At 39.8% G+C, this 26,104-nt stretch overlaps 1 protein-coding gene across 1 annotated transcript; it reads right to left on the bottom strand.

The window, feature by feature from the left end:
• Nucleotides 1-9,033: 9,033 nt before the first annotated feature.
• Nucleotides 9,034-26,104, bottom strand: LOC117317065 (polcalcin Jun o 2-like). Its single transcript, XM_033871852.1, has 3 exons — nucleotides 25,706-26,104; nucleotides 15,692-15,777; nucleotides 9,034-10,312 (listed from the first exon to the last, which is right to left on the bottom strand). The coding sequence occupies exons 1-3, from the start codon at nucleotides 25,847-25,849 to the stop codon at nucleotides 10,126-10,128; spliced, it is 417 nt and encodes a 138-aa protein (XP_033727743.1). The 5' UTR covers nucleotides 25,850-26,104; the 3' UTR covers nucleotides 9,034-10,125.

A 26,104-nucleotide genomic window follows, 5' to 3' on the forward strand; every position in this document is an offset into this window, starting at 1 on the left:
AAGTACTGGTTAGTCCGAGGGATAAGTACCGGTTAGCCTGTGTGATAAGTACTGGTGAGTCCGTGTGATAAGTACTGGTTAGTCCGAGGGATAAGTACCGGTTAGTCCGAGGGATAAGTACCGGTTAACCCGAGGGAAAAGTACCGGTTAGCCTGTGTGATAAGTACTGGTTAGTCCGAGGGATAAGTAACGGTTAGTCCGAGGGATAAGTACCGGTTAGTCCGAGGGATAAGTACCGGTTAGTCCGAGGGATAAGTACTGGTTAGTCCGAGGGATAAGTACCGGTTAGTCCGAGGGATAAGTACCGGTTAGTCCGTGTGATAAGTACTGGTTAGTCCGAGGGATAAGTACCGGTTAGCCTGTGTGATAAGTACTGGTTAGTCCGTGTGATAAGTACTGGTTAGTCCGAGGGATAAGTACCGGTTAGTCCGAGGGATAAGTACCGGTTAGTCCGAGGGATAAGTACCGGTTAGTCCGTCGGATAAATACCGGTTAGTCCGTCGGATAAGTACCGGTTAGTCCGTCGGATAAGTACCGGTTAGTCCGTCGGATAAGTACTGGTTAGTCCGTGGGATAACTACTGGTTAATCCGTGGGATAACTACTGGTTAGTCCGTCGGATAAGTACCGGTTAGTCCGAGGGATAAGTACCGGTTAGTCCGAGGGATAAGTACCGGTTAGTCCGAGGGATAAGTACCGGTTAGTCCGTCGGATAAGTACCGGTTAGTCCGTCGGATAAGTACCGGTTAGTCCGAGGGATAAGTACCGGAAAGTCCGTTGTCAGTATTACAAAGCAGCTGGAGAGATGTCATTCTGCTGTCACTGAGCACAAGTCTATAACCGTGATAACAGACATGAAACCAGTAACGGTTCAGTGTAATGTAACTGTGCTATGTTATAACAATGGCTTCACATGACTTGAGCTTTGCGAAAACGAAAAGCACACATGAAATAAGCATGACTTTTTTCCTTAAACCCTGACCTACAGAGATAGAGAATTCAGCATCAATTGTAAAGTCAGTGAGAATACAGATCTTGTTCGGTTTTCATGCAAATGCGTAGTCGTCACCAGTAACCGTCTATTATGCTACTTCTATCTGCCCAATAAGTACACAAACGAATGCACTTATTGGACAGTTATAGGTTTCTATTCGACAGTTTCATATATCTTATTGGATAGTTACAGGTATCTTATTGGACAGTTACAGATATCTTATTGGACAGTTACAGGTAGCTAATTGGACAGTTACAGGTATCTATTGGACAGTTATAAGTATCTCTAGGGCAGTTACAGGTAACTAATTGGACAGTAACATGTAACTAATTGGACAGTTACAGGTATCTATTGGACAGTTACAGGTATTTATTGGACAGTTACATGTATCTTATTGGACAGTTACAGGAACATGTATCTTATTGGACAATTACAGGTAACTAATTGGACAGTTACATGTAGCTAATTGGACAGCTACAGGTATCTATTGGACAGTTACAGGTATCTATAGGGCAGTTACAGGTATTTATTGGACAGTTACATGTATCTTATTTGACAGTTACAGGTAACTAATTGGACAGTTACATGTAACTAATTGGACAGTTACAGGTATCTTATTGGACAGTTATAAGTATCTATAGGGCAGTTACAGGAAACTAATTGGACAGTTAAATGTAACTAATTGGACAGATACAGGTACATGTATCTATTGGACAGTTACATGTATCTTATTGGACAGTTACAGGCACATGTATCGTATTGGACAGTTACAGGTATCTATTGGACAGTTATAAGTATCTATAGGGCAGTTACAGGAAACTAATTGGACAGTTAAATGTAACTAATTGGACAGATACAAGTACATGTATCTATTGGTCAGTTACAGGTATTTATTGGACAGTAACATGTATCTTATTGGACAGTTACAGGCACATGTATCGTATTGGACAGTTACATGTATCTTATTGGACAGTTACAGGCACATGTATCGTATTGGACAGTTACAGGTAACTAATTGGACAGTTACAGAGACATTTATCTTATTGGACAGTTACAGGTATCTATTGGACAGTTATAAGTATCTATAGGGCAGTTACAGGTAACTAATTGGACAGTAACATGTAACTAATTGGACAGATACAGGTATATATTGGACATTTACAGGTATTTATTGGACAGTTACATGTATCTTATTGGACAGTTACAGGCACATGTATAATATAGGACAGTTACAAGTAACTAATTGGACAGTTACATGTAGCTAATTGGACAGTTACAGGTATCTTATTGGACAGTAACAGGTAACTAATTGGACAGTTACAGGCACCTTTATCTTATTGGACAGTTACAGGTATCTATTGGACAGTTACAGGTATCTATTGGACAGTTACAGGTAACTAATTGGACAGTTACAGGTATCTATAAGGCAGTTACAGGTAACTAATTGGACAGTTAAAGGTATCTTATTGGACAGTAACAGGTAACTAATTGGACAGTTACAGGCACATTTATCTTATTGGACAGTTACAGGTATCTATTGGACAGTTACAGGTATCTATTGGACAGTTACAGGTATCTATAAGGCAGTTACAGGTAACAAATTTGACAGTTACAGGTATCTTATTGGACAGTTACAGGTATCTATTGGACAGTTACAGGTAACTAATTGGACAGTTACAGGTATCTATAAGGCAGTTACAGGTAACTAATTGGACAGTTACAGGTATCTATTGGACAGTTACAGGTATCTATAGGGCAGTTACATGTATCTATTAGACAGTTACATATACCTATTGAACAGTTACATGTATCTTATTGGACAGTTACAGGTATCTATAGGGCAGTTACAGGTATCTATTAGACAGTAACATGTAACTTAATGGACAGTTACAGGTATATATTGGACAGTTACAGGTATATTATTGGACAGTTACAGGCATATTATTGGACAGTTACAGGCACATTTATGTTATTGGACAGTTACAGGTATCTATTGGACAGTTACAGGCAACTAATTGGACAGTTACACGTATCTATAAGGCAGTTACAGGTAACTAATTGGACAGTTACAGGTATCTATAGGGCAGTTACAGGAAACTAATTGGACAGTTAAATGTAACTAATTGGACAGATACAGGTACATGTATCTATTGGACAGTTACAGGTATTTATTGGACAGTTACATGTATCTTATTGGACAGTTACAGGCACATGTATCGTATTGGACAGTTACAGGTATCTATTGGACAGTTATAAGTATCTATAGGGCAGTTACAGGAAACTAATTGGACAGTTAAATGTAACTAATTGGACAGATACAGGTACATGTATCTATTGGACAGTTACAGGTATTTTTTGGACAGTAACATGTATCTTATTGGACAGTTACAGGCACATGTATCGTATTGGACAGTTACATGTATCTTATTGGACAGTTACAGGCACATGTATCGTATTGGACAGTTACAGGTAACTAATTGGACAGTTACAGGGACATTTATCTTATTGGACAGTTACAGGTATCTATTGGACAGTTATAAGTATCTATAGGGCAGTTACAGGTAACTAATTGGACAGTAACATGTAACTAATTGGACAGATACAGGTATATATTGGACATTTACAGGTATTTATTGGACAGTTACATGTATCTTATTGGACAGTTACAGGCACATGTATAATATAGGACAGTTACAAGTAACTAATTGGACAGTTACATGTAGCTAATTGGACAGTTACAGGTATCTTATTGGACAGTAACAGGTAACTAATTGGACAGTTACAGGCACATTTATCTTATTGGACAGTTACAGGTATCTATTGGACAGTTACAGGTATCTATTGGACAGTTACAGGTATCTATTGGACAGTTACAGGTATCTATAAGGCAGTTACAGGTAACAAATTTGACAGTTACAGGTATCTTATTGGACAGTTACAGGTATCTATTGGACAGTTACAGGTAACTAATTGGACAGTTACAGGTATCTATAAGGCAGTTACAGGTAACTAATTGGACAGTTACAGGTATCTATTGGACAGTTACAGGTATCTATAGGGCAGTTACATGTATCTATTAGACAGTTACATATACCTATTGAACAGTTACATGTATCTTATTGGACAGTTACAGGTATCTATAGGGCAGTTACAGGTATCTATTAGACAGTAACATGTAACTTAATGGACAGTTACAGGTATATATTGGACAGTTACAGGTATATTATTGGACAGTTACAGGCATATTATTGGACAGTTACAGGCACATTTATGTTATTGGACAGTTACAGGTATCTATTGGACAGTTACAGGCAACTAATTGGACAGTTACACGTATCTATAAGGCAGTTACAGGTAACTAATTGGACAGTTACAGGTATCTATTGGACAGTTACAGGTATCTATAGGGCAGTTACATGTATCTATTAGACAGTTACAGATACCTATTGAACAGTTACAGGTATCTTATTGGACAGTTACAGGTATCTTATTGGACAGTTACAGGTATCTTATTGGATGGTTAGATGTATCTTATTGGATGGTTGCAGGTATCTTATTGGTTGGTTACAGGTAACTCATTGGACAGTTACATGTATCTTATTGGACAGTTACAGGTAACTAATTGGACAGTTACAGGTATCTTATTGGACAGTTTCAGGTAATTAATTTGACAGTTACATGTATCTATAGGGCAGTTACAGATATCTTATTGGACAGTTACAGGTATCTTATTGGACAGTTACAAGAATCTTATTGGACAGTTACAGGTATCTTATTGGACAGTTACAAGAATCTTATTGGACAGTTACAGGTATCTTATTGGACAGTTACAAGAATCTTATTGGACAGTTACAGGTATTTATAGGGCAGTTACAGATATCTTATTGGACAGTAACGGGTATCTTATTGGACAGTTACAAGAATCTTATTGGACAGTTACAGGTATCTTATTGGATGGTTAGAGGTATCTTATTGTATAGTTACAGGTATCTTATTGAATGGTTACAGGTATCTTATTGGACAGTTACAGGTATCTTATTGGACAGTTACAGGTATCTTATTGGATAGTTACAGGTATCTTATTGAATGGTTACATGTATCTTATTGGATGGTTACAGGTATCTTATTGGATGGTTACATGTATCTTATTGGACAGTTACAGGTATCTATTGGACAGTTACAGGTATCTTATTGGACAGTTACAGTATCTTATTGGATGGTTACAGGTAACTAACAGGACATTAACGGGTATCTTATTGGATGGTTACATGTATCTTATTGGATAGTTACAGGTATCTTATTGGACAGTTACAGGAATCTTATTGGATGGTTACAGGTATCTTATTGGACAGTTACAGGTATCTTATTGGATGGTTACAGGTAACTTATTGGACAGTTACAGGTATCTTATTGGATAGTTACAGGTAACTAATTGGACAGTTACATGTATCTATAGGGCAGTTACAGGTATCTTATTGAATGGTTACAGGTACATTGTATCTTATTGAATGGTTACAGGTACATTGTATCTTATTGAATGGTTACATGTATCTTATTGGATGGTTACAGGTAACTTATTGGACAGTTACAGGTATCTTATTGGACAGTTACAGGTAACTAATCGGACAGTTACAGGTATCTATAGGGCAGTTACAGGAATCTTATTGAATGGTTACAGGTATCTTATTGGATGGTTAAAGGTATATTATTGGATGGTTACAGGTAACTAATTGGACATTAACGGGTATCTTATTGGACAGTTACAGGAATCTTATTGGACAGTTACATGTATCTATAGGGCAGTTACTGATATCTTATTGGACAGTTACAGGAATCTTATTGGACAGTTACAGGAATCTTATTGGACAGTTACAGGAATCTTATTGGAGAGTTTCAAGTATCTTATTGGATGGTTACCGGTATCTTATTGGATAGTTACAAGAATCTTATTGGACAGTTACATGTATCTTATTGAATGGTTACATGTATCTTATTGAATGGTTCTAGGTAACTTATTGGATAGTTACAGGTTTCCTATAAGATGGTTACAGGTATCTTATTTGACAGTTACAGGAATCTTATTGGATTGTTACAGGTAACTAATTGGACATTAACGGGTATCTTATTGGACAGTTACAGAAATCTTATTGGACAGTTACAGATATCTTATTGGACAGTAACGGGTATCTTATTGGACAGTTACAGGAATCTTATTGGACAGTTACATGTATCTTATTGAATGGTTACATGTATCTTATTGAATGGTTCTAGGTAACTTATTGGATAGTTACAGGTTTCCTATAAGATGGTTACAGGTATCTTATTAGACTTATTAGATTGTAAGTAACACGTAATTATAATTGACAATAGAACACATAGTAATATCAGCAACGGGGTGGCATGCAAAAGAAAAATAAACGTGACTAAATTCAACATAGAATTTTGATATCAACATTCTTAATAGTGTGTCCGGTTAATGTTCCAATAGTCGATTTTCCATGTACTATAATTATTTCCTTTAACAGCAGATTTGAATCACGAACCACCTTTTTACATGAAACATATTTGTGTATGGATGCATATACATGTACATGTATATCTAAACACTGATAGACACATTTCCAGCATCAATTGTATTTCCTTTGAATTTTTTTGTAGTTGAAGTTGAAGTCTTCACCGTTGTCCCCACAATATATGTGAGCAAACGTTGTTTCGTGTCATATCCCTTGACATGTATAATCTCAAAAATAGCGGTGATACATCTTTGATAAGAACATTTAGATGTGGTGTTAAAACATATTTTTCTCCACTTTAATGATGTGATTTGGTTTATTTCATTCAAAGATATATGTATAATCCTAGAAGTATACTGTAATCACTTTCTTAAATAGATCAATCGTTATTATTACTTAATCCATTTCAATACTAGATGCTTGTGCTCAAAATGTACCAGTCCTGTACTGTACATGGGACTGTGACAGGAACACACCTTCACAGTTGGAAAACATCATTTAAATGAGACTAAATTCTACTCGGGCATATTCCTCTCGCCTGTAATGGAAGCAAAGTATGGAACAACACACAACTGTCAAATATTGTGTCAATAGCGTTCGTGGTTGATTGCACATGCTTAACCGATATTGAATCTGTCCAATATCAACACAAAGAGGAGTGTTATTTAAGTAAGATATACGCCTCAAACTGCCTTTGTAAGATATTGGACTGTCACTGACGCTACACGTCACAGGCTGACCAATATTCACATGATAAAAGTTTGAGGCTTATATCTATTACATCGCATGCAACAAAAATATCTTCTTCATGGTTCAGTGTTAAACAACATAAAATACGAACCCCTTTTAAAGAGGATTTTAAAAACGCCTCCTAAAAAGAAATAATCAAATCCGCGTATGGTCACATTGTTTCACCACTCAGAATTGTTATTGAATACATCAATTCAATGACGTAACACAATCAGGTGAAGTCATGATTCCATTTATTCAAAGTCAGTTTAATTTCAACATCGTTGCACAAATATTGATGGTCTTCCGCCGACATTATTATGTTGATCAGGTCGTAACTGCTGACCAGGTTAGGGTTACGGATCGAAGGTAAGTGGTAACGTGTTGAGAATAAATAGCAAACACACATCACCTATCGGTTCTAAGTTATAATTGATTACGCCCCAGTTGTTGCGAACTCTAGCCACATTAGAGCAAAGGTAACGACTCTAAACAAATTGCTTCATTTATTAATCATAATCTGCAACCGGGTGTTGTGAATTAGATGACCAAAACTGGAGTCATATCCTGGAGAACAGATACATGTTTTGAACAATGTGTAAGATTTTTTAAATTACCGGCAGCTATAGAATTGTAATATCGAAAGATGCGACACCGCCAACAATGTATATACTACTTGTGACCAAAAAAAAACGAATTTTATTTGGTTTGGGTGAGGATGGGTTACATTAACAACCGTAAAGTAGTCCTTTACGCGTTTTCACTTTAATCATATTTACCAGCGTTTCAATAAAGTAGCCGAGCAGTCAATAAAACGTTATTTACAAAATAAATCTTTCTAATCCAACATAAACGAAGTGGGACTGTCCAAATTATCACTGGTCTTCTAAAAGTTAAGATTAAGGAAGCGTGCTTGCAGAGAATCTGGATATAAAAAGGACACTATTTTTATTTGTTTTAAACATACGAAAAGGTCCCAGAGGAAATACACCAATGATTGAAACTTGATTGAATTTCTGGTTTACACTATTTTATTGAGTTTGATGACAAGAGCTCATAGCAAACTATTGACATACATCTTTTTCATATCGTATAGATTATCAGAACAGGTTACAGAGACCTTTGAATATTGACCATGTCGATCGGATTAGCATTGTGTATCCTTCAACATTAACCACTTACTACAACGTAACCAGAAGGGGCAGCTTACAAATAAGATGCATGATAAGCGTCATAGCTTCAATTTTCTTTAATTTTTTCATTTCTAGATTGTAACCTGCTTCCCTTACCTGCATTTTTACATATCCCAGGTGATTCGATATTCTCGAGATTGTTCCATTATCACGATATTCTTAAAAGATGTGAACTACTGACGGGAAACTTTCAACACAAAGTTCCTAGAGATGCAGAAGTCTTATGGTCGACATCACGATCTTGTCGGGAAATGTATTTCTTTTGGTCAATTTGAATTTGTCAGTCGTGTTCGATACAGCTTGATAACCCTTATGACTCCGTTTTCATCACTGAAGTTCTGATTTTGAGAATGTGATTAAACCCCGACATGACCTAGATTTGCCTGGCTGGTGCTGTCGCTAAATCAGAAGACGCCTATCCTTCAGGAACAAATGGTCTTTTTTCGTTGTTCTTCATCATAGATATTCATACAAATCTTTATTTTATTGGTTTTGAGTAAGGTTTCCATTTAATGTCGGTATTCATTGTTGCTTTGAAGTTGATTTGTTGTATACATTGTAGTTTAGTGAAGTGTGCATTCAGTAGAAACAAATAAAACGAGAACTCGGATATTTTGATGTCTTTAATTTCTCCAAACAGGTCGTTGACAAAAAATGATGATCTGGCGTAGACTTTAACTTTGTGATGCATGATGTGCACACCACAATGAAGTGAGACGAACCAACAATGATTATATCGAATAGCATTGCGTTTTAATGTTACGTTTGTCTACTTCAATTATATGAAAATTGGACATATAAGTATGTACTAGAAACATAGTGTACGTTCTTTAACTTTTGTGAATTACATTCTTTTTGTCCGAATGTTCGACATCAATGGCTTATGAATACCAATTCAATCAATGAAAAACTACGTGTGTCGAACGGTCGATATTTTCATAGGAAAGAAGAAGATACTCATTTCTTAATTCTTAATTAAATGAACGCTGTTTACTTTCACATATTTCATAACTTCATTTCTGATGTTTTATGTTGAAAAAACTCTATCGAATGACCAAGAAATTGTGATAAATGAGATTCATAAATTTAACACCATTTACCTTGGAGATAAATATATTCTATATAGCATATCGGTAAACATACTATGGATGCATTTAGTTATATCAGCAATTTGATTTATTACATAATAATGTATTATGATAAAAATGTTAAATGAAAATATTAGAATATACATGTATACCCCGGTATACTTTTATATTAGTTAAGGCGTGATATGTAACGAATTCCGTAAAATAGATCGTGGAAAAATGACGAAGATCGAAACAAAAGTGGCAATTCGAGATAACGCTTACCAAATTGTTATAACACTTCAACCAATAACTAATACTTGTTTATGATATTGGTCTAATATCAAGTTGGATGTTTTGATTATTGCTCTAATATCAAGTTGGCTGGTTTGGACATTGTTCTAATAACAAGATGGCTGTGTTGGATATTATTCTAATAATAAGTTGGCTGTTTTTGTTATTGCTATCATATGAAATTTGCTGTTTGGGATATTGCAGTAATATAAGGTCTGCTACACTATATCTGGTTTGTTGATATGAGCTGAATTGAAATACCACAATCATATACCGCACTGATATGATTTAACAGAATATGTACATTGTTCACCCGAATGTGATTGTTTAGCGATGTCACACCATGGCCATGAATTCCTCGAAGGATATAATACCATCTTGGTTAGTATCTACTTTGGAGAACATGGCGACAACTTGTTCCTCACTGCATCCGCCTCTCTTCAACAACTGTCTACATTCTTCTGTGGTAAGCGTGTTACTGCCGTCCTTGTCCAGTTCCCTAAACATGTCCGAGAAAGCTTTTCTGAAACAACAATCAAATGCATCAGTATATTGATTCTGATTAGTAAATATGTAAACATTATTTATTTCACAACAATTGTGAACCAAGTTATAACAACTTCTTTTAATCACGCTTGCTGGCTCATTGGTTTACTTATAAATCAGGTGGCTTTCCAAAGTAATATGTCAAAAAATAGAAATTAAACCAGTGTAGACAATGTATAGTCAGGTGAACTCGTCTTTACCTAGTATCAATAGATGGCGCTTTAGCACCACCTATGCAGTTCATTTCTTGTTATCTGTATTATGTTTATTTTACTGAGCATTTTGATGCATCTTAAGGAGAACAACGCACATAATCATCCGTAGATAAATGTATTTAAGTGTTGAGTGAGTTATTCCCTGTCGATGTAAGTTGTGACGACACCATAGACCTTTCTACATGTAGCTATGTTGCCGCCTTACATCATTATTGGTTAATCACTTGTATTCTGTTTATATTCTTATTAATGTTTACCGCTTGTAACCAGAGATAGTCATGTTACATAAATTATGCCTCTATCGCTCTATCCAGAAATCCTAGAACAGCAATCCTGTCCGATACTCGTTGAGATTATCTTATAACTAGTGATCATGATCGTTCTAGCGGTCATACAATTATACGTTATTAACCTTATAACAATGTAAGTACTGTATAATTATTTTTCCGACACAGTTTGTAGCTAGTTTTATCACAGGGGTCATCTGTAAATATAGAAATCGAATACCGGCTGATATTTTCTTGCTATCTTTTCAGCAGTAATTTCATATTTTTAAAACAAAAATATACCAAGATGAAGACCCTGATAAGACTTACAAATAGTGATACTTAAAAGCATATTTATTGGGGAAAATTGTATGTGCTCTTTGAGCTGAGGCAGTTATGGGTACATATGTTTCAGACTAGTCATTGAAATTATACCCTGGACAACGGAATACATCTTAATAAGACGGTGAATGATAACCAAAAGCGAGGGTCATGTGAGGACGGTTCAAGGTTGAACTAACAGCCAGTGATATGAGGACGGTTGCATGGAGGCACAAATAACCAGGTCATATGAGGACGGTTGCAAGGAGGCACAAATAACCAGGTCATATGAGGACGGTTGCAAGGAGGCATTAACAGCCAAGGTAATATGAGGACGGTTGCATGGAGGCACAAACAGCCAGGGTCATATGAGGACGGTTGCAAGGTTGCACTGACAGCCAGGTCATATGAGGACGGTTGCAAGGTTGCACTGACAGCCAGGTCATATGAGGACGGTTGCAAGGTTGCACTGACAGCCAGGTCATATGAGGACGGTTGCATGGAGGCACAAATAACCAGGGTTATATGAGGACGGTTGCATGGAGGCACAAACAGCCAGGGTCATATGAGGACGGTTGCATGGAGGCATTAACAGCCATGGTCATATGAGGACGGTTGCAATGTTGCACTGACAGCCAGGGTCATATGAGGACGGTTGTAAGGAGGCACAAACAGCCAGGGTCATATGAGGACGGTTGCAAGGAGGCATTAACAGCCAAGGTCATATGAGGACGGTTGCATGGAGGCACAAACAGCCAAGTCATATGAGGACGGTTGCATGGAGGCATTAACAGCCAGGGTCATATGAGGACGGCTGCAAGGAGGCATTAACAGCCAAGGTCATATGAGGACGGTTGCATGGAGGCACAAACAGCCAGGTCATATGAGGACGGTTGCATGGAGGCATTAACAGCCAGGTCATATGAGGACGGCTGCAAGGAGGCATTAACAGCCAGGGTCATATGAGGACGGTTGCATGGAGGCATTAACAGCCAAGGTCATATGAGAACGGTTGCAAGGAGGCATTAACAGCCAGGTCATATGAGGACGGTTGCAAGGAGGCATTAACAGCCAAGGTCATATGAGGACGGTTGCATGGAGGCACAAACAGCCAGGTCATATGAGGACGGTTGCAAGGAGGCACAAACAGCCAGGGTCATATGAGGACGGTTGCAAGGTTGCACTGACAGCCAGGTCATATGAGGACGGTTGCATGGAGGCACATATAACCAGGTCATATGAGGACGGTTGCAAGGAGGCATTAACAGCCAAGGTAATATGAGGACGGTTGCATGGAGGCACAAACAGCCAGGGTCATATGAGGACGGTTGCAAGGTTGCACTGACAGCCAGGTCATATGAGGACGGTTGCATGGAGGCACAAATAACCAGGGTCATATCAGGACGGTTGCAAGGAGGCATTAACAGCCAAGGTCATATCAGGACGGTTGCAAGGTTGCACTGACAGCCAGGTAATATGAGGACGGTCGCAAGGTTGCACTGACAGCCAGGGTCATATGAGGACGGTTGCATGGAGGCATTAACAGCCAGGGTCATATGAGGACGGTTGCAATGTTGCACTGACAACCAGGGTCATATGAGGACGGCTGTAAGGAGGCATTAACAGCCAAGGTCATATGAGGACGGTTGCAAGGAGGCACAAACAGCCAGGGTCATATGAGGACGGTTGCAAAGAGGCATTAACAGCCAAGGTCATATGAGGACGGTTGCATGGAGGCACAAACAGCCAGGTCATATGAGGACGGTTGCAAGGAGGCATTAACAGCCAGGGTCATATGAGGACGGTTGCAAGGTTGCACTGACAGCCAGGTCATATGAGGACGATTGCATGGAGGCATTAACAGCCAGGTCATATGAGGACGGTTGCATGGAGGCATTAACAGCCAAGGTCATATGAGGACGGTTGCATGGAGGCATTAACAGCCAAGGTCATATGAGAACGGTTGCAAGGAGGCATTAACAGCCAGGTCATATGAGGACGGTTGCAAGGAGGCATTAACATCCAAGGTCATATGAGGACGGTTGCATGGAGGCACAAACAGCCAGGTCATATGAGGACGGTTGCAAGGAGGCACAAACAGCCAGGGTCATATGAGGACGGTTGCAAGGTTGCACTGACAGCCAGGTCATATGAGGACGGTTGCAAGGTTGCACTGACAGCCAGGTCATATGAGGACGGTTGCATGGAGGCACAAACAGCCAGGGTCATATGAGGACAGTTACATGGAAGCACAAACAGCCAGGGTCATATGAGGACGGTTGCAAGGTTGCACTGACAGCCAGGTCATATGAGGACGGTTGCAAGGTTGCACTGACAGCCAGGTCATATGAGGACGGTTGCAAGGAGACATTAACAGCCAAGGTCATATGAGGACGGTTGCAAGGAGGCATTAACAGCCAAGGTCATATGAGGACGGTTGCATGGAAGCACCAACAGCCAGGTCATATGAGGACGGTTGCAAGGAGGCATTAACAGCCAAGGTCATATGAGGACGGTTGCAAGGAGGCATTAACAGCCAGGTCATATGAGGACGGTTGCATGGAGGCACAAACAGCCAAGGTCATATGAGGACGGTTGCATGGAGGCACAAACAGCCAGGGTCATATGAGGACGGTTGCAAGGAGGCATTAACAGCCAGGTCATATGAGGACGGTTGCAAGGAGGCACAAACAGCTAGTGATATGGTACAAGTCATCGCGATGTAAACTGCCATCCTTATCTTCCTAAACGCCAATGGAATCGCTAATGCTATCTAATTACTTATACCACATAATACTATATATTACTGAGAAACCTGTCGATGGAGGCAATAATTTAGTCATACGTAATGATAATATGAATTATATGGACCAGAGCTGTCCAATATTCCTCCCTACTGGGGACGTTTTCGTAACCATAGGTTTATGCCAATTCTCAGTTGTAAAACAATGATGGCTGATAAAGGGCATTGCCAACGCGAATGAGGAAAATAGTATAAGTCCCGGTCTATGAATATCGGACAACAGAAGATATGGAGAGAGCTATGGTCAAAGTAATGGTCTATAGGAAGATTTACCACACATTACTACATATCAAATCGTGACTGGATATGGAGATGCTGATAACTACTACACAGATGACATTAAGGAAGGACGGACTAACAAACAGTGACATTTATTTTGATTTCAAATGCTGAGGACACTTCTGTATTTTATTTCAAATCATGAAACATTTCGTTTTAACATTACTTGTATTGAAATAAATAACGCGTGAAACTAGAATTTTAGAATATTCATAAGCTTACAGTCATCATTTGTTACTGTTAACCCTGTCTCTTTTGAGAATGCCATTACTTATGTAAATAAAATTGCTACAATGTAGAATTGGTATATTTTCATTTAATATGAGTGGTTAATTGATTAAAGATCAAAAACCATAACCTCACTTTTTCGGGCTTCAATTCAATTCTTTTATTACCTTAGGCCTTTCGGCCCATCGGTTTTTAACAAACATATATATACATATACATGATACATTCACACAAAATCTCACACTCTACAGTGTACATGTTACATAATACTAAGGCGGTACACATTTTCCACCTAGAGTAATGATATGAAATTTCATACATATAATCATTAGATAATACTTTGAATTAATATGTAGTTATATGTACTAAGGTATATCGAAATTGAACGGTTGATCCTTACACCTGTACAGATATCAAAATAACGGAACAGGCGGACGAACGGACAGATTGAAGAATATACAAATATCGGACAGAGAGCAGCATTTTGAAAAATACATTGCAGTAATAATGTAGTTACCCAATTCTACGATTATAGGCTTCTGAAATAAATCTTCCCATCAATTTCAATTTTTTCTGACTTCTTGAGTTTAATAATTCGATAACTTTGAGAACTGATGGCTTGTGCCAAAAATATTTCATTAAATATAGATATTCATTTTCAACATCTAATGAATTACAATATGGGCAATATCTGTAACACCTTTCTATATTCCTGTATCTTCCGGATTCTACAGCTAAATTATGGGCAGATATATGAAATTTAGTAATCATAATTCTTCGTTGTTTTGGTAATGATTTAATCAGATAGAATTGTAAGGCCACCTTATCAACCATATGCCTATAGAGTTCACATTTACTCGAGGTTTGTATTAAATTAAATAAATTTTGATTGGCCTGATCTTCAATTCTCTGTTTAATTAGAGGCAAAAGATAAATGTCGGTGGGTGTCTGTCTCGCACAGACATAACCAAAACCTAGCTCAAATAGTTTTCGTTGTAGAAAAGCTAACCAATTTTGCTTAGGACGTTCCTTCTCCGTCTCCCTTAGGCTTAGCCTATTGATTGGACTTCGGACAGCCGTAGCCACCCAAAGCGACACCGCCGGTCAACAAAGGCTGCCCGAAGACCAACAACTAGGCCAACCCTGAAAAAGTAGGTTTATGATGCTATTTTACATCTAGGTAACACACCATAATTTATCGGTATGGCATTAAACTGTAATTGCAAAATGACGGAATGGTTTACCTTCTGGGCGCCTTCATCATTTCTGTTTTAAATTCCTCCCAGGTTATTTCCTGGTCGTGGTTACTGTCCAGATCGCAGAACATATCCTGTAATGACATTAAGTAAAAGTCCAGTAAAAGTGACAATCGTTGCTGGGATTTCAGTTTATTCGTATGTTAAGAAAGGACCCCAAACATCATCTGATTGTCATTGGTAAGACAACCGATTTGGCAGAAAGATGAACATAACTCCAGTTCAGAAATAACACACACAAAATTTAAATGTTTTTTTGAAGATGACGGTCATATTAGATTTCAAACCGACCCAAAGTAAACTTTAAATGCGGACCATCTTAAGGTGGCAATCTTTTTTTAGATTTCTTTCAGATGATAATTTCAGGAAATTTTCAAATGAATGTTTACGGCGGACGATGTACGGCGCACGACGCTCGCCGACGGGCGAAACACGATCACTAAAGGTTATGATAACCTTCAGGTCAGATGAGCTACAACGACAATATGGCCTGTGGAGGCACTGACATGTCGGTCGAGTGTTTAAATGACCTCATTAATGCATGGTCAAGCTAACCATACAGCTTTAATATAAAGGAAAGGAAATATTACCAGTTGGGGCGACACATTACGCTGTGCTTCAAATTACACTTTACACATAAAGGACATATAAACATCTTTAAAATATGGAAATATACAGTATGTACAGGTAAATTCTAAAACCACCAAAATACAGGTAAACTCTATATCCACCCATACTAGTTAACTCTATAACCACCAAAATACAGGTAAACTCTATATCCACCCATACTAGTTAACTCTAAAACCACCAAAATACAGGTAAACTCTATATCCACCCATACTAGTTAACTCTAAAACAATCAAAACACAGGTAAACTCTAAAACCACCCATACACAGGTAAATTATAAAATCACCCAAACACAGGCTAGCTTCAAAACTACTCAAACATAGGTAAACTCACAAACCACTTATACACAGATTAATTCTAAAACCACCCATGCACTAGTTAACACTTAAACCACCCATACACAGGTAAACTCTAAAATTACCCATACATACATGTAGGTAAATTCTGACGTAATGTGCAGGTTTGTGAATTAGATATCGATAATAGATACCAGAATCATCAATTAACATATGTTTTTTTTTTTGTGTATCGAAGAAAATGATAACCAGAGCTAAATACTGCCCGCTGTGAATCTCATCGGGGCTTGCTACACTATCGGCAATGGGAGGGGACTTCATAGCCTGCCGAAGAGCAGTGTAGGCAGGCTATCAACAACGCACCAAGAACATCGTGCATGCATCGTCCGCACAGTATTTACATCGTCCTCACATTACTTACACCGTCCTCACAGTACTTACATCGTCCGCACAGTACTTACATCTTCCTCACAGTACTTACATCGTCCTCACAGTACTTACTGTACATCGTCCTCACAGTACTTACTGTACATCGTCCTCACAGTACTTACATCGTCCTCACAGTACTTACTGTACATCGTCCTCACAGTACTTACATCGTCCTCACAGTACTTACATCGTCCTCACAGTACTTACACCGTCCTCACAGTACTTACATCGTCCTCACAGTACTTACACCGTCCTCACAGTACTAACATCGTCCTCACAGTACTTACATCGTCCTCACAGTACTTACTGTACATCGTCCTCACAGTACTTAAATCGTCCTCACAGTACTTACACCGTCCTCACAGTACTTACATCGTCCTCACAGTACTTACTGTACATCGTCCTCACAGTACTTACATCGTCCTCACAGTACTTACACCGTCCTCACAGTACTTACACCGTCCTCACAGTACTTACATCGTCCTCACAGTACTTACATCGTCCTCACAGTACTTACATCGTCCTCACAGTACTTACACCGTCCTCACAGTACTTACATCGTCCTCACAGTACTTACATCGTCCTCACAGTACTTACACCGTCCTCACAGTACTTACACCGTCCTCACAGTACTTACACCGTCCTCACAGTACTTACATCGTCCTCACAGTACTTACATCGTCCGCACAGTACTTACATCGTCCGCACAGTACTTACATCGTCCTCACAGTACTTACATCGTCCGCACAGTACTTACATCGTCCGCACAGTACTTACACCGTCCTCACAGTACTTACATCGTCCTCACAGTACTTACATCGTCCTCACAGTACTTACATCGTCCTCACAGTACTTACATCGTCCTCACATTACTTACATCGTCCTCACAGTACTTACATCGTCCTCACAGTACTTACATCGTTCTCACAGTACTTACACCGTCCTCACAGTACTTACACCGTCCTCACAGTACTTACATCGTCCTCACAGTACTTACATCGTCCGCACAGTACTTACATCGTCCTCACAGTACTTACATCGTCCTCACAGTACTTACATCGTCCTCACAGTACTTACATCGTCCTCACAGTACTTACATCGTCCTCACAGTACTTACATCGTCCTCACAGTACATACATCGTCCTCACAGTACTACATCGTCCTCACAGTACTTACATCGTCCTCACAGTACTTACATCGTCCTCACAGTACTTACATCGTCCTCACAGTACTTACATCGTCCTCACAGTACTTACATCGTCCTCACAGTACTTACATCGTCCTCACAGTACTTACACCGTCCTCACAGTACTTACATCGTCCTCACAGTACTTACATCGTCCTCACAGTACTTACATCGTCCTCACAGTACTTACATCGTCCTCACAGTACTAACATCGTCCTCACAGTACTAACATCGTCCTCACAGTACTTACATCGTCCTCACAGTACTAACATCGTCCTCACAGTACTTACATCGTCCTCACAGTACTTACATCGTCCTCACAGTACTTACATCGTCCTCACAGTACTTACATCGTCCTCACAGTACTTACATCGTCCTCACAGTACTTACTGTACACCGTCCTCACAGTACTTACATCGTCCTCACAGTACTTACATCGTCCTCACAGTACTTACACCGTCCTCACAGTACTTACTGTACATCGTCCTCACAGTACTTACATCGTCGTCACAGTACTTACTGTACATCGTCCTCACAGTACTTACTGTACATCGTCCTCACAGTACTTACATCGTCCTCACAGTACTTACACCGTCCTCACAGTACTTACATCGTCCTCACAGTACTTACACCGTCACACAGTACTTACATCGTCCTCACAGTACATACATCGTCCTCACAGTACTTACTTACATCGTCCTCACAGTACTTACATCGTCCTCACAGTACTTACATCGTCCTCACAGTACTTACATCGTCCTCACAGTACTTACACCGTCCTCACAGTACTTACTGTACATCGTCCTCACAGTACTTACATCGTTCTCACAGTACTTACATCGTCCTCACAGTACTTACATCGTCCTCACAGTACTTACATCGTCCTCACAGTACTTACATCGTCCTCACAGTACTTACATCGTCCTCACAGTACTTACATCCGTCCTCACAGTACTTACATCGTCCTCACAGTACTTACATCGTCCTCACAGTACTTACATCGTCCTCACAGTACTTACATCGTCCTCACAGTACTTACATCGTCCTCACAGTACTTACATCGTCCTCACAGTACTTACATCGTCCTCACAGTACTTACATCGTCCTCACAGTACTTACATCGTCCTCACAGTACTTACATCGTCCTCACAGTACTTACACCGTCCTCACAGTACTTACATCGTCCTCACAGTACTTACATCGTCCTCACAGTACTTACATCGTCCTCACAGTACTTACACCGTCCTCACAGTACTTACATCGTCCTCACAGTACTTACATCGTCCTCACAGTACTTACATCGTCCTCACAGTACTTACATCGTCCTCACAGTACTTACATCGTCCTCACAGTACTTACATCGTCCTCACAGTACTTACTACTCGTCCGCACAGTACTTACATCGTCCTCACAGTACTTACATCGTCCTCACAGTACTTACATCGTCCTCACAGTACTTACATCGTCCTCACAGTACTTACATCGTCCTCACAGTACTTACATCGTCCTCACAGTACTTACATCGTCCTCACAGTACTTACATCGTCCTCACAGTACTTACATCGTCCTCACAGTACTTACTGTACATCGTCCTCACAGTACTTACATCGTCCTCACAGTACTTACATCGTCCTCACAGTACTTACATCGTCCTCACAGTACTTACATCGTCCTCACAGTACTTACATCGTCCTCACAGTACTTACATCGTCCTCACAGTACTTACATCGTCCTCACAGTACTTACATCGTCCTCACAGTACTTACATCGTCCTCACAGTACTTACACTCGTCCTCACAGTACTTACATCGTCCTCACAGTACTTACATCGTCCTCACAGTACTTACATCGTCCTCACAGTACTTACATCGTCCTCACAGTACTTACACTCGTCCTCACAGTACTTACATCGTCCTCACAGTACTTACATCGTCCTCACAGTACTTACATCGTCCTCACAGTACTTACATCGTCCTCACAGTACTTACATCGTCCTCACAGTACTTACATCGTCCTCACAGTACTTACATCGTCCTCACAGTACTTACATCGTCCTCACAGTACTTACATCGTCCTCACAGTACTTACACCGTCCTCACAGTACTTACATCGTCCTCACAGTACTTACATCGTCCTCACAGTACTACATCGTCCTCACAGTACTTACATCGTCCTCACAGTACTTACATCGTCCTCACAGTACTTACATCGTCCTCACAGTACTTACATCGTCCTCACAGTACTTACATCGTCCTCACAGTACTTACATCGTCCTCACAGTACTTACATCGTCCTCACAGTACTTACTGTACATCGTCCTCACAGTACTTACATCGTCCTCACAGTACTTACTGTACATCGTCCTCACAGTACATACATCGTCCTCACAGTACTTACATCGTCCTCACAGTACTACATCGTCCTCACAGTACTTACATCGTCCTCACAGTACTTACATCGTCCTCACAGTACTTACACTCGTCCTCACAGTACTTACATCGTCCTCACAGTACTACACTCGTCCTCACAGTACTTACATCGTCCTCACAGTACTTACATCGTCCTCACAGTACTACTGTACATCGTCCTCACAGTACTTACATCGTCCTCACAGTACTTACATCGTCCTCACAGTACTTACATCGTCCTCACAGTACTTACATCGTCCTCACAGTACTTACATCGTCCTCACAGTACTTACATCGTCCTCACAGTACTTACATCGTCCTCACAGTACATACATCGTCCTCACAGTACTTACACCGTCCTCACAGTACTTACATCGTCCTCACAGTACTTACATCGTCCTCACAGTACTTACATCGTCCTCACAGTACTTACATCGTCCTCACAGTACTTACATCGTCCTCACAGTACTTACATCGTCCTCACAGTACTTACATCGTCCTCACAGTACTTACATCGTCCTCACAGTACTTACATCGTCCTCACAGTACTTACATCGTCCTCACAGTACTACATCGTCCTCACAGTACTTACTACATCGTCCTCACAGTACTTACATCGTCCTCACAGTACTAACATCGTCCTCACAGTACTTACATCGTCCTCACAGTACTTACATCGTCCTCACAGTACTTACATCGTCCTCACAGTACTTACATCGTCCTCACAGTACTTACATCGTCCCTCACAGTACTTACATCGTCCTCACAGTACTTACATCGTCCTCACAGTACTTACATCGTCCTCACAGTACTTACATCGTCCTCACAGTACTTACATCGTCCTCACAGTACTTACATCGTCCTCACAGTACTTACATCGTCCTCACAGTACTTACATCGTCCTCACAGTACTTACATCGTCCTCACAGTACTTACATCGTCCTCACAGTACTAACATCGTCCTCACAGTACTTACATCGTCCTCACAGTACTTACATCGTCCTCACAGTACTAACATCGTCCTCACAGTACTTACATCGTCCTCACAGTACTTACATCGTCCTCACAGTACTTACATCGTCCTCACAGTACTTACATCGTCCTCACAGTACTTACATCGTCCTCACAGTACTTACATCGTCCTCACAGTACTTACATCGTCCTCACAGTACTTACATCGTCCTCACAGTACTTACACCGTCCTCACATTACTTACACCGTCCTCACAGTACTTACTGTACATCGTCCTCACAGTACTTACATCGTCCTCACAGTACTTACATCGTCCTCACAGTACTTACATCGTCCTCACAGTACTTACTGTACATCGTCCTCACAGTACTTACATCGTCCTCACAGTACTTACATCGTCCTCACAGTACTTACATCGTCCTCACAGTACTTACATCGTCCTCACAGTACTTACATCGTCCTCACAGTACTTACATCGTCCTCACAGTACTTACATCGTTCTCACAGTACTTACACCGTCCTCACAGTACTTACATCGTCCTCACAGTACTTACACCGTCCTCACAGTACTTACATCGTCCTCACAGTACTTACATCGTCCTCACAGTACTTACATCGTCCTCACAGTACTTACGTTACATCGTCCTCACAGTACTTACACCGTCCTCACAGTACTTACATCGTCCTCACAGTACTTACATCGTCCGCCGGTAAAAGTAGGTAAACATACAGGTAAATTCATTTGAAATAAAGTCTTATACAGCATTACATCGCCCTGTTTATATAATCCCAGAGTCGACGAATTATATGTTGATTTACTAGTATCAACACAATATGGCATGGATTACATAATTCTGCTCTTACGTTGCTTCTGTAAGCATTTGAAGCTGGTATACATGTGACACCCACCCGACGCTTCACGCTTCGGTTTCGAGTGATAAAAGATACGGTCATGGACCGGAGCGCTAGTTGATCACAAATCACCGCTATCTAGTTCATCAAATGACTGCATTTAAATTCATTTTCTAAAATAGACTCCAAGATGGATAAGCTGACATATATAATTCCACGAACGATAACACAGAAACTATGTAAATAATGTTATTTTTATCAAAACCGTTCCGATGGGTTAAACATCATTTGTAATATATTCTAAAGTGTATAACCACGATAGCTATCTCATATATAGACTTCGTTTCTTTCGCCTGCACAGTAAGTCGCCCATCTACATATATTCCTCCGTGACATCGCGTAACGTTGTGAGATCCCACAACTGAAACAAAATCTAGTCCCTCTGCATAAATCTCAATAATAAAATGGAAATGAAGCAATTTTGCTAAAAAATGGACCATAAAATTTAAAACTGTGACAAAACACCCCAAAAACACCCCAAGACCTATCCAGCTATGAAGAATATTGGATTCTTCTATACGCTGGGTTTTGAGAACAAGATTTTTAAGATTATAGTCAATTTGACCCTCTTTAGCCCCGCCCCAGGGTCAATATCTGCACACCATAAAACTGCTATCACATGCTAATATTTCTAACCAAGTTTGAATCATTCCAAATGGAAATAAAATAAATTATGCTCAAAAATGTTATTTTCCTATATAAACTATCGAAAAATTCTGCCCCTTCCCATGGGAAAAGGAAAACAATGGGGCCATGAAATTAAATAAAGAACTCAAAGAACCTCTTATCCATGATGAGTATTTGATTCTACCATGTTTGAGTCTTGGGAAGAAGAATTATGAAATAGCTGTCAATTTGACACCTTTTGGCCCAGCCTCTCAGGCCCCTAGGGGCGGGGATCATGTAATTCTTGGTTGACCTTTGGCCCAAGAAAGTATCTGCAAAATTTCATCAAAAATGGCTCACAAGTTTTTTTCAGAAAAAGTCGAAGATGAAAATGTAACTAACGTCGTACGACGCACGACGACGGTCGAAGCCGGTGTAACGTGAAAAAATGACCCGGGGTTGAAAAAGTATATAAAAGCTTCCCCGGGCTATTATTCCACAGTAGAAATCATACCCGGTTACCCGTAGAAAAGTAATCCGCCTCTATAATTTTCGGTTTTCGTCCCGTGAAAAAGTGACCCACTGTAGAAAATATACCCCCCTACAATTTAAAAGTTCATGAGTTCCCTGGGAGTGAAAATGTTACATGAAAGTGTTTTTGAAGTTTTCTAATACAGTTGAACCTCTATTAACTCGAACGCGTTTGACTCGAAGACTTCGTTTACCTCGGATAACTCAAAGTTTACCCGATCCTGCTGACTTGATGGAGATCTTTCTCTCGTTCAGTTGTGGGATCCCACAACGTTACACGACGTGCTGTATGCACACGATGTATACACGATAGCAAAAATGTGCGATCTCCATTCTAAAGGAAATTTAGATGGTGTGTCAAAAGGTCTATCAAAATCACAAAGACAGCTTTTTTTTTGTTCTTGTTGCAATTCATCATTATTATCACATAATTTGCTGGGAGTCGTTGAAAGTACATCTAAGGCTGCGGTGGATTGTCCCGTCAGCTTGTAAATCAAACTATCGATTTTTGTCTTGAATTTCGCTACGAGGCGAACTTGGCGCCATATTGTTTTAATTAGAAACGGGGCGTGGCTTAACATAATAGATCATGGTTCTATCGCAGATTAGAACATGGTCTGTGACCAATCAAAACACACGTTGCAAACGAATCGTGTTAGAATTTGTAATTATAATTGCAGTACCAATTCATCAGATTGAAAGGAAGAAATGAGGATGGGTGTGTAATATATTGATCGTAGATTGAAGAAACCCCAAATAATGTCTTCAAAAATCTCATAAATATCTAATTTTCTCTAAATTGTTGAATATATATAAACTTGAATTATTTGAAAACACAATCTTGAGATCGACAAAATTGAGCTATTCACTTTAAACAATGGGATCTTCATCCGAGTCAACAACAGTAAATCATGCATGACTTCTCAGGTACTGACCGTAGGCCGGTGGCTTTTTCCCTCGAGTACTCGAGCTTTCCTCCACCTCCAAAACCTGGCACGTCCTTAATTGACCCTGTTAATAGGACGTTAAACAAAAACTAACCAAACCAAACGTTTACGACACTTAATCGTTTAATTTTTGCCTTTCTTTGTTTTATATAGCGTTTCATCGTCGCCGCATAAACAGTATTTTTTTTGTCAGATCGTTTCAATCTTTCGGGTACTGTCATGTCTTAAGATAGAGCCCCGCTTCATCCATCGTGTCATCTTGCAGTCTTTAATCGTACAATTTCGCGCTAATAAGATAGATGTATTCGTGCCCTGTCGTTCAGCACGTGCAATCGGTGCGAATTCACTTTCCAACAGGGAGCTCGATCATACATTTGCAGATATTCGGATGTGAAGCATTTTGACCATGATGAGGAAAGTGTTTATATCGCCGATGCCAATGTCTATGTCTATGAACGGCACCGTTATATAAATCGTTGCGGAATTTTAAGTGTCGCACACACTCCCTGAAGATTTCCTTGATGCACGTTTTTACTCGCGCTGGTTGATAATATGATATTCTTTAAACAAAAATGACCCGTAGAAATTTGACCAGGTTTGCGGGTCATTTTTCTACAGTTGCCCAGGTAAGTTCTCTAGTAGAAAAATGACCACGGGTACTTTTTTTACCCCGGTCATTTTTTGACGTTACACCGGATCAGATCGTTCAGATGACCTAAAATGGATAATTGGGCACAGAAGGCCTTACTTTCTGCTCTAACGTTCTCCCTTGATAAACTCTTTAAGTGTTTATAGCATATGGTGTAGCTAACTTTCATTCTTATTGAAATAAGACCTGATGTACGTTATCCTCACTTTGTTGTTATACAGGTCGTTTATATGCACGAATTTTACAGTTCAGTAATCTTAATTATCGGTTAGTTATACGGTACATGTACGCCTCATACGATTTTTGATTGTAACGTTTCATAGTTTTTTTTATTATTGCTGATGACGAATGAATCTGAACACCCAAAAACTGCAGCTCCAAGTCACACTTCTCTCGGCTTCACAATGAAGTAGAGAATATTATATAGGTAACACTTACCGCCACATCTCGGTCGGACATATCGGCCTTCAACAACTCCTTTCTGACCAGATCCCTGAGTTCTGTAGGGTTAATCTTTCCATCTCTACTGGTATCCGCCTTAAGGAATATCTCCTTAAGTTTGTCTTCGCTAATGCAGCTCATGGTGCGTACAGTGGCAAAGGACTAACAATATCAACTTCAGGCACAAGCTCCGTATGTACGTCTGTGGTTTGTGTCCCTGAGCCTAGGAATGTATACTGTTTACCACGTAGACCTGTTACATATATGTGTAAAACAGGTTTCCATTGACACACTGCAACCACTAACCGTGTCCAACCTCTCCCTACTCCCTACTACACTATTAATGTACATGTACACAAGGCACAACATCCCCGTCACGTTAACTGTCACCACTAC

The sequence above is a fragment of the Pecten maximus genome, chromosome 18 (assembly GCF_902652985.1).
Source record: "Pecten maximus chromosome 18, xPecMax1.1, whole genome shotgun sequence".
NCBI lineage: Eukaryota > Metazoa > Mollusca > Bivalvia > Pectinida > Pectinidae > Pecten > Pecten maximus.